Genomic DNA, 16,206 nt, shown 5'->3' on the forward strand with positions numbered 1-16,206 from the left:
AATCAGCATATTTGAACTCAATAATACATTATTAGTTATCTTACACATAAAAGGACTAAAATCTCCATTAAGAAGACAAACATAATCAGATTTCATCATAAAACAAAATTATTTCTCTGTTCCTTGTAAAGAAACACATCCAAAACATAAACATATAAGAATTAAAAATTATAGGAATCTAAAATGACAAGCTATGAAAACAGTAACTAATGGAACGGTAACTTTACAGATTATTAAAGTAGAACTGAGAGGCTGGCACTGTGGCTCACTTGGTTAATCATTCGCCTGAGGTGCCGGCATCCCATATGGGTGCCAGTTCTAGTCCTGGTTGTTCCTCTTCCAGTCCAGCTCTCTGCTGTGGCCCAGGAAGGCAGTGGAGGATGGCCCAAGTGCTTGGGCCCCTGCACCCTCATTTGACTCCAGAAAGTACCTGGCTCCTGGCTTCGGATGGGCACAGCACCGGCCGTTGTGGCCATTTTGGGAGTGAACCAACAGAAGGAAGACTTTTCTCTCTGTCTCTTTCTCTCTCACTGTCTATAACTCTAACTGTCACATAAAAAACAAAACAAAACAAAACAAAAAAAAACTAAAAAAAAAGTAGAACTGAAGACAAAAAAATTGAAGTGATGTCTTATTATTATAAAATTCCAGTTCATCAGGAAGTTCAAAATAATTTAGCATTCATATCCAAATAAGTAATTGTCATTCATATCCAAATAAGTAATTGTCAACCTATATTTCATTATTATGGTACCCCCTTAAAAAACATTTTTAGATATTCATTTCCCTGATTTCACTTCCCTGAAAGAAACAGATATATAATACATATATCAAAATTTATGTAGTAAAACTATTTAGAGGGTCACAAACTATTCTGAGATCTAAGGCATGTTTTGCTCCTAAAGAACCAATTATTACCCCTCCCCCCGTGAAGGCAGGATATGAAAGCATAGTATCAAAATATTTAGTTTTGATCTATAAAATGCCAATTTCACATTGTATAATACAATATATGAGTAAGTTATTACCAAACTAAAAGAAAAATTGACAAAGCCTTAGTCATGTTGAAATTTGTAATATATATGTAATCTATCATTAATTAATAAAAGCAGAAGAATCAGTAAAACTACAGATGATTTGAATGACAAAGAAACCAAAACCATCCCTGGAGCAAGGACATTCTCTTCAACAATGAGTGCTGGGGAAGCTGGATCTCCACATGCAGAAGTATGAAAGAAGACCTCTATCTTACACCTTACAGAAAAATCCACTCAAAATGGATCAAAGACCTAAATCTATGACCCAGTGCCCTCAAATTACTAGAGAACATTGGGAAAACTCTACAAGAAATTGGCATAGGCAAAGATTTCTTGGAAAAGACCCCAGAAGCACAGGCAATCAAAGCCAAAATTGAAAATGGGATTACATCAAGCTGAGAAGCTTCTGCACTGCAAAAGAAAACACTCAGGAAAGGGAAGAGGCAACCGTCAGAATGGGAGAAAATATTTGCAAACTATGCAACTAATAGAAGCTTAACATCCAGAATCCATAAGAGCTCAAGAAATCCAACAAAAACAAAACAAACAACCCAGTTAAGAAATGGGCAGAGGACTTGAACAGGCATTTTTCAATAGAGGAAATTCAAATGGCCAACAGACATTTGAGACATGCTCAGGATCACTAGCCATCAAGGAAATACAAATGAAAACCACAGTGAGGCTTCACCTCATTCCAGTTAGAATGGCTCACATACAGAAATCAACAACAACAAATGCTGGCAAGGATGTGAGGGAAAATGTACCCTAATCCACTGTTGGTGGGAATGTAAACTGGTGCAACTACAGTGGAAGACAGAAATCTGAATAAAGATCTCCCCTATGATCCAGCCATCCCACTCATGGGAATTTACCTAATCCAAAAGAAATCACCATATGAAAGAGTTATCTGTACCCACCCTATCCCCTATGTTCACTGCAGCATAATTCACAATAGCTAACAAATGGAATCAACTCAGGTGTCCATCACCTGTTGACTGGATAAAGAAATTATGGTATACATACACCATGGAATACTACTCAGCTGTAAAAAACAAATAAATGAAATCCTGTCTTTTGCAACAAGATGGACACAACTGGAAACCACTGTACTTAATGAAATATGCCTGTCCAAAAAGATAGATATCATATGTTTTCCCTGATCCAAGGTAACTAATAGAGTACCTGAAATGTAATGTTTTGGAGTGAAATAGACATATTGAGATTCAATGATTGTTCTTCTTCCATTGAGGAACAATGGGTATTTTGTTTTGGATTTTTGTATGTTTATTTTCTTTTTTTTCTTCATACTCTTTGTTGAACTCTTTTACTTAGTGTAAGGTTAACTATATGATCGTTAAGGAAACTGAAAATAAATCTTTGTAAAAATTAAGAGTGGGAATGTGAGAGGGAGGAGGAGGAAGGGTTGGAGTGTGTATGTGTAGGTGGGGGAGGCCAAGTGTCACTATGTTCCTAAATCTGTATATATGAAATACATGAAACTTGCTTAATGTAAATGTACTTTTTAAGAAGCTATGCATTGTTTTCATTTTCTTACATGAAAATTATTTTCTTAACTTCAGTTTCACAAACTTCTTCAAGTTCTCATCATACATAGCACTATACGTAAGAACTGTAGAATAAATTCATTTCAATTACATGTGAAACATTTACAAAAATTATATATTGGGTTATATATGTTTTAAAGATCTAAATCATGTACAGTATGACCTATAAGCACAGTAGAATACACCGCGGATAATAACAACTAGAATATTCCAGTGTATTTGCAGATTAATAAATGTAGTTCCAAACCATCTATGAATTCAAAACAAAATTGCAATTTAAATTATTTTGAACTAAATGATAATAGAACAGTACATTTTAAAACCTATGGGATATAACTGAAACTACGTTATGGAAAATTTATTGTTTTAAATGTAAATATTCAAAGAGAAGAAAGACTGAAAAACTATGAACCCATACAGACCTTGAGAAACTCACCAAAACTGACAATGAAAGCAGAAAATTGAATAGCCCATAAAACCGGTGGAAATAAAACTGTAACTAAAAACTTATGCAGAAAATATTCCAGTCCCAGATAGATTTATTTATAAATTTGATCAAACATTTAAGAAAAAAAATATGAATTTATATAAACTCTCCTAGAAAATTTTAAAATATGGACTATTTCCTAAATAATGTAATGATGCCAGTGGAACCTTGATAAGATCATTAACAGAAGGAATAATTTTAGGCCAAATGTTTAACAACATATTTTCAAAATCCTTAATAATCAATGGCACTCCAAAAAATAAGGTAAAACGGGTTTCTACAAAACAGCATAACATATCACGACTAAGTTTATTCCAGGATTTCAAGTTTAATTTGACAATCTAAAAATCAACCACTGCTATAATAGAATTAAAAGGAGTCACATGATAGATGTCAGGAAGAACATTTAATAAAGTAAATATGTAGCAAACTAGGAATAAAAGAAAGCTTCCAAATTTTACAGAGGATATTATACTTCACGGTGAATGTTGGAAGCTTTCCTTCTCAGATTGGAAATAAGATAATGTTTTCCACTATTAACTCCCAACAATTTACTGAAAATTTCCAGCCAGAAATAAAGTAAGCAGTACGAAAAAAGGAAGACATAGAACTGTCAGAATTCCTGATGGCATGGTTATCTATACAGAAAATAGAAGAATCTATAAAGTATTATAATTTGCAAGTAAGCTAAGCAAGGTTGCTGATAACACATTGAAAAAATATTTTTCTATGTATTAGTAACAAAAACTAAAATCAAAATTGAAGAGATACCATTTGGAATTTCATTTTTCCGTGAACTTTCTGAATTACTTTTAAATGTAAAAACCTCTTGAGTCTCAGGATGTAATGGAGAATAAAGGAATGAAAGAGGCATAATGAGATTTCTGAGGTGTCAATCATGTAATCACATTCTATTACTGGACTTGGGTAACAGTTACACAGGGATTCACATATAATAAATGAATCGTGCTCTAGATAATGTTCTCTTATGTATGCTATAATTTAACCCAAAAGGAAAAAATGAGATAAAACCTTTTGTTTTAGTTCAATTTCTGTTCTACAACAGAAACTCGAGATTGTGTCATTTATAATGAAATTCATTTCTCAAGGTTCTGGAGGCCAGGAAGTCCCAGAGTGTGGTGCCGGCATCCACCGCACGCAGCACGACTTGACGGAAGGTGCAGGGGCGAGAGTGAGCCACCAAGACGGTGTGGGGGCGAGAGCAGCTGCTGTTATAACCACCCACACCCGGGATAAGAAACCCACTCCCACGACAACAACGTGCATCTGTTCAGGAGAGCTCCTCCCCCGTGACCCAAACACCTCCCACAAGGGCCCACCTGCGCTACACTGGGAATCACGCTTCTAATCCATGAAGTCAGGGGGACAAACCACAGCAAAAACAGTATTTCTCATAGACGTTTAAAGCATACAAAGCGCTAGGCACAAAATAATTATGACTCCATGAGATTTAAAAACTTGTGAGCAAATAATACCAGCTGATACATCCTCAAGACCCACGATCTAAGCACTTGACAAGTAAAAGTCCATTCCACCTTCTCAACAGTCTTGTGAGGCAGATGCTGCAGCACCTCCACCTTGTCAATAAGGAGCAAACTGTGCCCTGTTGACCATTGTACTACACTGCGTATCAGAGCAAAGCTTCTGATGGTTAAGTCTAAGATTCACCCACTGTGAATATGTGTGAGAGAAATACTTTCGGAACTCTAGACGGTTGAATCTCCCTTAAAGAAACGTAGTAAGTAGGTTGCTTTAGCATTTTTGAAACAGATGTTTTTATGCTTTGTATAAATCTTTTAAAATGTTTCCCAACTCATGCTCAGAATGATTAAAGATGGATTTTAAAAATAAAAAAATATTTTAAACTGTCAGCAAAGGTTGATTTCCAACTCTGCTAGCTCTAATTTCTCTGAGCCTCAGTTTCCTTGACTTTACAACATGCATAACTAATCCTTACATTACAGGGATGTTCTGAGAATCAGGTGACATTGGTCTTATGAATGAGTGTTTTAATACATATGAAATTACATATGAAAGCCAGAAATTTTAGAAACTAAAAGTACTTCATTTTAAATGTTATTTTAGTAGGGGGTCATTGGCTTAGTGGTTAAGAAGCTACAAGTTGCTGTGTGGGACTCCCACACCCTTATCACACTGTCTGGGGTCAACTCCCAGCTCCTCTCCCAATTCCAGCTTCCTGCTGAGGTGCACCCTGGGAGGCAGCAGGTGATAGCTCCAGTAGTAAGGTTCCTACTATCCAGAGGGGAGACCTAGATTGAGTTCTAGACTCCTGATTTGGGCCTGGCCTAACCTCATCTGTTGGAAGCATTTGGGAAGTAAATCAGCAAATGGGAGACTTCTCTGTTTCTGTCTTTCAAATAAATAAAATAATAATAAATTTACATTCTAGAGACTCAAAAGATAAAAAATATTAAATAATTTGCCAAAAATATACAATTCTTCACATCTGGAACTATATATCTATATACATATCTATATCTATCTCTATATATAACCTATCTATATATAGGTTATATGTATATGCCATTGAATATTTTCCTAACTATTAATGATTTTAATAATCAAAGGAGATCTACAGAGAAAAGTTTAGAATGTTAGTTCTAGACATTCAAAACTGCCATCACACAATTTCCTACCTGTTTTATTTCTTTTATTTTAACTTAAAGATCATTATTTACTCCAAAAAAAAAACCAATAAAGGTCCAGAAAAACAGGAAATAAAAATGCTAAATGTTTTAAATGATTAATACTTAACAATTTCCAAATCAAATGAAAAAAACAAATTTAATAGATTTTCTTTTCATTGGAAAAGCAAGAACACTAGTCTTAAGGACATGGAAATATACTATATTTCTAACACATGAAAAGCAATCTCTTTCTTAGACTTCATGACCTTTGCTAAATCCAGGCATTCTTTCGACCTCTGTCTTGCTGAAGCATCTCCTTTCATGAGAATGCTTTCTACACTTGTGTAGATGAGTGAGTTCTTTCATCTGACTGGATGCAGCTGGCAAGTGGCATAATGAGAAAGGGAAATGAAGGTCTTTTTCTTTTTCCTCATGGAAAACCAAGAAATGTATAAATCATATTGAAACTGAAGAATTAGTTGCTTGCATAACTGCATAAACTATACATCTTAATGTACATGTTTCCTGAATAATTGACATATAATTCTTAAAGTCTATGTGTGGTTTCTCTAGGAATTATTTGGATAAATATACGTTGCATGTTTAATTAGTTTGAAAAATATAACAAAATTGACCAATTCTCCATGCTGTGGCTGTTCATGGTAGGGCCTCCCTCTGAGGAGGTGCCCTCTGGAATCCTGCAGACCACATGGGATCCCTCTGGTGTGTGCGTTAAGGTAATCTAATTACTTCAAATCCCACCCCTATGACAGAGAGTAACCCCACACCAGTGGTGCAAGACCTCTGAGCAGACAATGGACAACTGCACCAAAAATTTTCTTCGGAGGGTTCCCTCAACTTAGTTTTCAACATATTTTCAGTTGTGCTTTAAAGAAATCAGAACTGGAGTTGAGGATAAGTGAAGTAACAGAGAATTAAGCAATGATTGGCATTGAGGAAAATGACAAGTCCAGCGCTCCAATGAACACAAAGCATGTCCTTTGTCATCTCAAGGAGTATTCTGGCCAGGAGGCCAGACACATGACAACGGGGGAGAGGAGTGGGGTCTCCCTTCCTGGGGTGAAACTGTTCAATCCCTGGGGTCATGGTTCAGTTTTGGTTTTCTTAGGCAATGGGACTATACTGACGGTGAAAATAATTGTGTGAAATTGGGTAACTGAGCAATGGCAAACTATAATAAGGAATGGTGGGAATAAGGTATGAAAGAGGAGAAAGAGTAAAAAAAAAAAAAAAAAAAAAAGCCTGCTAATGATGCAGTCTTAATCGCTTGTCCTAAACCACAGAATTAGGAGGGATAAAGGCAGCCACGGCCTTATTTTAAAGATGAGGAAACTGAGGCCTCCAGAGATTGACCTTAACTCACGTGAGTAATCTCGGGAAGTCCTCAGTCACCATTAGAGGGTTCCCGAAACCAGGGTGTTTCCCGCTACTTGTGTGTCAGCGCTGAGCCCATCACAGCTAGGAAGCTTCCTCCCTCGTGCCAAATGCGCTGGGATCTGGTACAGCTCTCAACGTTCTCTAGGGACTTCTGCTTTCTACAAGGCCTTGGCTCAAAGTGTAAGGGATGAGGCAGATGACACCAAGGCACATACATACAGTGAATAGCTTACCCTTTGAGAAAACTTTGGCTCTCTTTTAGATTCTATTTTTAAGCACACCATTATGCAAATTTCAAAAGGATTTCAAAAGGATGGTGATTTCTTTAATTGACATTAAAGAATATCGTAAGAAAAAATAAATTTCCAAGTAGTTGTAAATTTTTGAGATTTTCTTGAATTCCAAGTGGCGTAGTCACCTCATCTATGTTGTTTTCCTTCATCACTACCTCCCTCTCAAACTTTTTTCTTCCACACTCCACTCTGTACAGACCTCATGCATGATGTTCAAGAAAACATACATTTCCTGAATAAAGGTCTGTCCCTTTCACATTTATATATAAGTGATATTTTTTAAAAACTTCAGGTTGAGAGTAAGAAAAGCATAGAAGATTGATTTAAAGAAGAATAAGAAATAACCTAATACAATCAATTCATTTGATAGAATAGGAAAGTGAGGTCAAGGGTAAACAAGTAGCTTGGAGTTACCCAGCCAGCTGGCGCCTCACTGAGGATGCCCACCCTAGTCCCTGTCTCTGTCCCCTGCCTTTTGTAATACATCTCATGCAATCTCTCCCTATATACAAAGTAAGTCATTCAGATAGTTAACTGATCCTCAGGGAAAATGAATGAGCAAAAATGCTTTAATTTTACACTTGAACTTTGATACTTTTCACTCTCTGTATTCAAATTTCTAAGAATGCCTGGCACTATAACTGTTCAACCGGTTTGAGTTTCTGCATTCTCTTTCCTCTTCTTTTCCTCAAATTTGCAGATGAGCCATTTTAAAGACTATCAACACACCAAATAGGCGCCACCCCATGAGTCAGAGTGAGGATGTTGACAGAGCCACCGAGGACGCTTGTGGAATTCCTAGGGTACTGGCCCCAAGCTACTGTCATGTGGGCAGCAGAAGTGCTCCCTGCTGCTGCCACTAGGAGGAACAGGGACCAGGTACATTTCCAAATGCCAAATCCTTTCTTTCCCAGTCAGATGTGCCTTCTAGAAAACAGAGTCCTATCTAACTGAAAACTTCTTTGGGACACACGAGTAGAACCCTTAAGGTGGTAGATTCTTTGGATAATAATTTATATTCATAGATGGTTCTCTAATAAGTTACATATCTCAACAACGTGAGCTGAACCACTTAGAATATCTGATACTTTCTACACTCAGATGTTCTGAAGTCTATTCTGATCGTTAGACTTGACAGTTCTCTTCAGTTGCATGAAGCCCTTTCGTTCATGCTTGGGATTAATTTACAGCTTAATAAATTCCTTCCAGCACTATGTTCAGTGAATCAACAAGCAACTTCCCCTGTGATCTGGGCATGGCTAACAACAAATTAGGCTTGAGAAAACTAATTCCTAGCAGAGGCATTTTCAAGGTGGGCACTCCCACTGTAAGAAATGTGGACATTTCACTTTTGCATTTAACACATCCTCAGGCTGAAAATACACTTCAATATTAATAATATTCTCCTTGGTATCACTGACTGCTGATTTCTAGATTATATTTTAGGCTGGACTAATACTGAAAATATTTTTCAAAAACAGCTGAAAATGCCACATTTGAAAATTATTTAAATGTTATTAATAACAGATGAAGGGTGGTGAGTCCTCAGGAAACATTTTAACTAGGATTTTATCAGTACTCGACAATGGGTAGCTTTGTTCTGCACTGACTGTGGAAGGTATGAGAAGATGCACTGGCGTAATTGTTTTCCCTAAATTGACACCTGTCCTTGACACATTTTGGATTTTTCCACACTATACTAAGTAATTTGATTTGAGAAAGTTTCTCCCAGTTAATTTGCTGACATACAATTACTGATGATTTTGTCACCATATGTTGTGCAGTTGAATGCACTCTGAAATCAGACAGCTTACTGTGTTAGGTACAAATTCTTACAAAGAGGATACAGGTTTTGGAGTTGCAACTAGTTAACTCTGGGCTTCTACTCCAGACAAAAAGCAACTTCATTTTATTGGAGAAAATGTCAATCAAGATGTAACTCCTGACACCCTTCTTTGTTTCAGCAGCCAGTAATAAAAGATAAAGCAGAGGAAATGGAGGAGCTGCAGTTATGCATTTGCAACACACAAAGTCCTTGTTTTCCCACTAGGCACTGCAGAAAAGCAATTGTCCATTCAGGGCACATCCTCTGCATTTCAGAGCTAATATTTTTGCAGTTCTTAACGTGGTATATTACAGTCTTATACAGTTAATGGTGTTAACCCTTTGAAACGTACTATGTGTCTGATACTTTGCTCAATACGACTGCTTACATGACCCAGTTTTAAAGATTTCTGGTTTCAGTGTTGAGAATAAAAACTTTAAGAAAATCATGTCAGAATTTTGGAACAGGGTTCAAATAATCCAGTCTTACTGGCTATTGCATAACTTTGAGAAAGGTAATAAGGAAATTCATATTAACCATGTATTACTTGAATTGCTTTTTACACAAATTGACTTTCTGATTTCCCATACACAATAACGTGCCATTGAAAACACCATTAGCTCCGTGTCTAATCCCCTGCTTCCTGCAGCATTTCGTGAATTTACTGTGTGTGAATGCATACACCTACCTCCTGGTGCAATAATGCTTATTCTTTCATTGCAATAGGCACTCAGGCGAAATCCCAGGAAGAACAGAATTTTTAGATGATTAATTAGTCCCCAGGCTCAATCACTTAGCTCTCTAATTAAATATCTGACTCTGCTTTCAACTATAGCAGGAAAAGACAATTAGAACATTTACAGAGTTCATAAAGAAGTTTTTATTTTCCTTGGTAAATAATCAGATCTAAATCACTGGTCACAGAAGTTAGTATTTACATCTCCTTTGTTGACTCCTGAAGCCAAAACATTTTTTTAAATGCAACAAGGTGACAAAGTGAATTTTCCTCAAGAATTCAATGTTTTTGGACACCTCCTATAGATTTTCCTGCCTCCAATCTCACGATCTCACTATCAGCTTCTTCCTTTTTGTCCCACTAATTTCTTCATCTTGAAGTCTGCTATCAACCAACATGACAAACTCAAGAAAAAGAACTGATTTTCTTCCCTGCTCCATAACCCTCACCAGTCCCTTCACCAACATTTTCCTACCCTATCCCACCAAAGATTAAAAAGACGCTACACTTTAAGATTCACAGTAGAAAATAAAAATCGCATTCATTAAAAAAAAAAAAGCCACCAACAACCGGCTCTCCGTGGGGGCTCAAAGTGCCGAGAAAATGCAGGAGTCTCCCATTACACTGTTTGGAATGAAAGCCTGTTGCCCTCAAATGGTTAATTCGGGGTAAGTGATAATGTTTAGTCAGTCCGCCTAGAAAAAGGAAGGAAATTCAAAAGCTGTTGCTGTAGTAACAATCACAGATCAAAAAAATATATATCGAGAAATATCTAATTATCTATCTATATGCACAGGTTCATTTTAAGTAAAAATCCTGCCCTCACTCTGTGACGCTCTCCTCTCAAGAAAAATGAACTCATCGCTGAAATTTGTTGTACATACCTCAACCATTAAACAAGACATTTAACCATAGTGGCAGTTCTGTGACCTTTGAATGCCGTGAAATCTCTGTGCGGTGCTGCTTGTTCATGAAGACTTGTGCTGCAGAATCCAGCAACCTCATCCAGGATTAGGAATAGAATTAAATCAACAACAACAACAACAACAACAACAACAAAAAAAAAAAAAAAAAAAAGGAGGGGGGGAATAAAAAAAAAAAGATTCACAGAAGCACACAGAGAGGTCGAGAAAGGAGGAAGGTAGGAAGCGAGTCTCTCTCTGGCTGAGTACACTTTTCTCCCAGACAAGCGCTGGGACAGAGCCGAGCCTGCTGCAGTGCCCAGACCGACCGACTGGCTGGGTGAGCAGGCAGCCGGCCTGCGAGGCTGGGAGTTGCTGTCAGTTGCCACAGGCAAGGAAAAGCAGGGACCAATCGGCTTCAACGCTGGCAGCTCACTGGAGTGGAGCCTTTTCTGTTTATGTTTCCTCGTTGCAAGAGTGACGTCAAAGGGTTTAGTTTTTCCTCTGCATGTGCTATTAATTGTAAAGTGCTGTACTATGGGAAGAATGAGTGAGTGCCTGTGGTGGGCCTGGGCACCCCACGCTCAGGAGCACCTAAGAAGTGTGCTTAATACTCAGGAATACATTTTAAAAATGTATAAGACTTTGAGGTTAGATCTATCAAAATATGTAAATAAAGAAACATTGAACCCCAAACCCTGAGCTGGTGAAAAGCAGCTGGATCTATATTTTTGCTCTGTGTGTGTGTGTGTGTGTGTGTGTGTGCCCACATCACAGCTGTTGCTTATTTTTGATCTCATTTGGTTTTACCCTTGCCTAAAAGTGAGTTGCTAATTAATCTGGATGGCGGCGGAGGCTGGATTGTGCAAATGCGCTGGAGAATGACACAGTGTGACGTGAGAGCAGCAGAGAGCTCCTGCTGCAGCTGTGTCTTTCCTGCCCCTTCTGTGGTGAGACCTCAGGGTTATTCTTGCCAGGGCCATCCCTCCCGCAGTTCCCGCAGGAGTCATTCACGAAGCAGGGCAGGGTGAGGCCGTGTGGGCAGGCCTGGGGAATACCACCTCCTCTCTCCCAAAGGGTGTGAATGTACAGTTATTTAGGGATACTTCTTCCACCAGGGGCCCCCGGCTTAGCCCTGGGTTTCTCTTCCCACTCTGGAAAATCTCTGTGGTGGCCATCTGTTGTTTCTGCCTCCCCCATCCCCACCTCTCCTTCCCCCATTTCCATTGCAAATCCTGTAGTTAGGAACTCATTTTTTGCTTTTGAGAACTTTTCCTTCTTCTACCTATGGATTGCACTGCCTTTCCCCAGTCAGCCTTACAACAGAACTCTAAGGGGACAGGTGACCCACACTTGCCAATCAGATTTCTCCATTGCTCTAAGACACACAAGTTTTAGTGGTAGGTGCAACACTCAAGACATCTCAGAATTCTTTTTTCAAGTATTGATACTGATTCTTTGAGAAAGAAGGTATGTCCATTTAAGATCCCTACATGATAGTGATAATAGTCTAACCCTATAGTTGTTGGAGTTCATGCTGGGGTTCAGTAGTGAACAAAACAGAATTTCTTCCCAGATTAGCATTTTGGAGAAGCAGGAACATAGGCAAAAAATATTCAAGTAAATAAAATCAAATATCCAGTAGTTCCTCCCTTATCTTTGGGGATGAGTTCCAAGATGACCCAGTAGATGACCAAAACCATGGATGGGACTTAACCCTATGTGTACAATGATTTTTTTGTACACATTGAACTATGAAAAGGATTAGTTGATAAATTAGGCACAGTAAGAGATGAAAATCAATAACTAGTAATGAAACAGGATTTTTTAACACCAGACTCCAGAAGTTTCATGTATGCACTCTCAATCTTCAGTGGTTTTTCTGAAAATGTATTTGTGCCCTGTACTCACCCTTCTTGTGATGGTGTGAGGTGTGAGGTAATGCAATGCCTATGTGATAAGATGAAGTGAGGACAAAGGGATGATTCACGTCCCAGGCTGAATGGAGTGGGAAGCGTGAGATTTGTTCACCCTCTTCAAAATGGCATGCAATTTTACATTTCTGAATTGTTCATTTCTGGAATTTTCCATTTAATGTTTTCAGACCATAGTTAACTGTAAGTAACTGAAACCATGGAAAGTAAAATGATAGATAAGGGGGACCGCTTTAATAAGGGCTTTGAAATACAGCCAGGTTAAGAGGACGGTGGGGTGCATGGTGTGTGTGTGTGTGTGTGTGTGTGTGTGTGCTGTGTCAGGTAGGATGTTCAGGGAAGCACTGTGGTATAGGACTTTGAGCAGGGGCCTCAAGGAAGGCAAGAAGCTAGTTGTGCATCTCTGCATTCCAGGCAGAGGACGCAGTGTCGAGGGCTGAGAACGGGTGAGTATTCAAGGAACAGAAATGGGAACAAAACGGGCCGGCGCCGTGGCACACTAGGTTAATCCTCCACCTGCGGTGCTGGAATCCCATATGGGCCCTGGGTTCTAGTCCCGGTTACTCCTCTTCCAGTCCAGCTCTCTGCTGTGGCCCAAGTCCTTGGGCCCCTGCACCCGCGTGGGAGACCAGGAAGAAACACCTGGCTCCTGGCTTCGGATCAGTGTAGCTCCAGCCGTGGCTGCCATTTGGGGGATGAACCAACAGAAGGAAGACCTTTCTCTCTCTCTCCCTCTCACTGTCTGTAACTCTACCTGTCAAATAAATAAATAAATAAATCTTTTTTAAAAACTGAATTTATTAAAAAAAAAAAAGTGAACAAACAAAGACAAGAAATGGGCTTAGGGAACTATGTCAGGGATAAGACCAGGAAGTGTTTTATAAGGATTCAGACCTTATTCCACAATCGAAAACCTATCGAAATGTTGTAAGCTGAGCAATGCCTATAATATGACATAAGTTCCAAAGGGATTGTTCTCTTCTGTATGGACGGCTGACTCCCCGGGAGCAAAGGGGGAGCAGGGAGACCAGTAACGAGGCATTACAATAAGATGTGAGATGGTCGTGGCTTGGATTTGGGTAAGAACAATGGCAAAGGGAAGAGGGCCAGATTCTGGACGGGTGCTTATGGGTATTTATGGATAAAATTGATAGAACTTGAAGGTATGAGGTGCATGTGAGAAAGAGAAATCAAGAATAATCCTCACATTCCTGGCTTGTACAAACTGAAGTAGAAGTGCAATTTGCGGATATGAAAAAGACTAGAAGAAGAACCTGATTTTGAGGAAAAAATAAAGAAAATCTGGAGCTTCCACCCATAGCAACAGTCACTACTGATTGCTCTGTCCACACACACACACACACACACACACACTCTTCCATAGCTTCATGAAACATAGATATTTCTGATGGGAGGAAAACTATACCAATAAATAAAAAAAATTATATAGGATCTTCCACAGTAATAATATTGCAGTGAAAAAAATGTAAGAAGGAAAGCTCATGGACTATATAGGTAGTCCAGACCTTAAAGTGTGGGGCCAGTGCTGTGGTGCAGCGGGTTAATGCCCTGGTCTGAAGCTCCAGCATCCTATATGGGCACCAGCATCCCATATGGGCGCCGGTTCGAGACCCAGCTGTTCCACCTCCGATCCAACTCTCTGCTGTGGCCTGGGAAAGCAGTAGACGATGGCCCAAGTCCTTGGGCCCCTGTACCCATGTGGGAGACCCAGAAGAAGCTCCTGGCTCCTGGCTTCGGATTGGCACAACTCCGGCCATTGCGGCCAACTAGGGAGTGAACCATTGGATGGAAGACCTCCTCTCTCTCTCTCTCTCTCTCCTCTTTCTGTGTAACTCTGACTTGCAAATAAATAAATAAATCTTTTTTTTTTAAAAAAAAAGGCCTTAAAGTAAGCATCCACAGAAGAAATCAGTGCAAAAGTGATATTTGAGTACAAATTCAGAGGTGATGAGGGAAGAGTAGGAGAGCAGCATTATAGACAGGGGATGATCAAGTGCAAAGCTGTGAGGGGTGGGGTGATTGGCAAGTTGCAGGAGATGATGAGAAGTTTCAGGGGGATGGAGTATGTAAGACTTTCTAGGTCAATTGCACAGTCTTTGGATTTTCCTCTGAATGACACAGGGCTTTAGGGAGAAGAGTGAGGTGATCTGTCTTAATTTTAACAGGATCACTCTGGCAGCTGTGTGGTGATCAGAGTGGACGAAAGGGACTAACAAAGATAATACTGCAGTAAAACATGTCAGAAATCATGGTGATGTCAGCCAAAATATTTTTGGTGGAGGTCACTAAATGCAGTTGACTTCTGTGTCTGCTGTAGTGTTAAAGCCAGTAGGATTTGTTAAATGTCATCATGAAGTATATAGTATAAAGGAGGATGCTAGTTATATAAAAGAAGATTAGTGAGATGAGCCAATGACTTCTCCAATCTTTGGGATATCATCAGGTGGAAAAATAGAGATGGTAAGGACCAAGAGATGGGAGGAAGTGAAGAGTCTGATATTAAATATATTACTCTTGCCTATATGATATCCACCTGGATATGTTGAAGAGGTGGCTGATTATATAAGGCTAGAATTAAGAGAATACCTCCAGGAAGTAGAAATAAATTTGGAAACCATTATGTGTGTATTTAAAGCCATGAGACTGGGAATTAATGCAGTAGGAAAGTCTGCAGGTAGTCTACTGTTGTCAAGAACAAGAGGAAGAAATAGCACAGCAGACTGACAAGGAATCCTTAGGAGGTCCCAAAGAGACCAGGAGAGGGTGGTCTCTTGGAAGGGAAACAAAATATTTCAGTGATCAGCTGTGTAAAATGAAAGTTAGATGAATGCAGAGTTGACCCTTTAACTTGTTTCTTTGACAAAAGTAGGTTCAGTGCAGTAGATTGGGTGAAAGATCAAGAGAAAATGGAGAATTGGGAACATGGAGTATAGGCAAACCTTTCAAGGTGTTTGTTCCTGAAGAGAGCACGGAAAGGGATCAGGAATTAGAAGGGAGAGTGGAGTCCAGGGAGCATTGCCAACATGAGAGAAACACTGGCATTTTGTTTACTTGAGGGGAGGTAAGATTCGGTTGAGAGGAGAAAGGGACTGTGTGACGGGCAGAATGGCCTTCTAAAGATGTTCACATTCTCCTCTCCAAACCTGGGAATATGTCATATCATTTGGCTAAAGGGACTTTGACAATGTAATAGAGGTTATCGGCCTTAAAGAAAGGAAATATTTATCTTGGAGTATTGGAGTGTATCCAATCTAACCACATGAGTCCTTAGAAGCAGAGAAATCTTTCTGGCTGGACGCAACAGGTATAGCAGCAGAAGAAATCAGAGATAGTTCCAAT

General features: G+C 39.1%; 1 protein-coding gene across 3 annotated transcripts in view; it reads right to left on the reverse strand.

Annotated features, from left to right (window-relative positions):
- The window catches only part of PDE7B (phosphodiesterase 7B), a 380,291-nt gene that overhangs the window by 343,772 nt on the left and 20,313 nt on the right, over positions 1-16,206 (reverse strand). Inside the window, exon 1 of one of the 3 annotated variants that reach the window (XM_008263552.5) lies at positions 10,895-11,349. The exons of the other annotated variants lie outside the window; for them this stretch is intronic. Coding sequence (XP_008261774.1) covers positions 10,895-10,915 — 21 coding nt within the window. The 5' untranslated portion in view covers positions 10,916-11,349. Of the gene's footprint in view, positions 1-10,894; positions 11,350-16,206 lie in introns of those variants that run through there. 3 annotated transcript variants of the gene reach the window in all.

Source organism: Oryctolagus cuniculus, chromosome 5 (genome assembly GCF_051225735.1).
Source record: "Oryctolagus cuniculus isolate XC-2025 breed Fujian yellow rabbit chromosome 5, ASM5122573v1, whole genome shotgun sequence".
NCBI lineage: Eukaryota > Metazoa > Chordata > Mammalia > Lagomorpha > Leporidae > Oryctolagus > Oryctolagus cuniculus.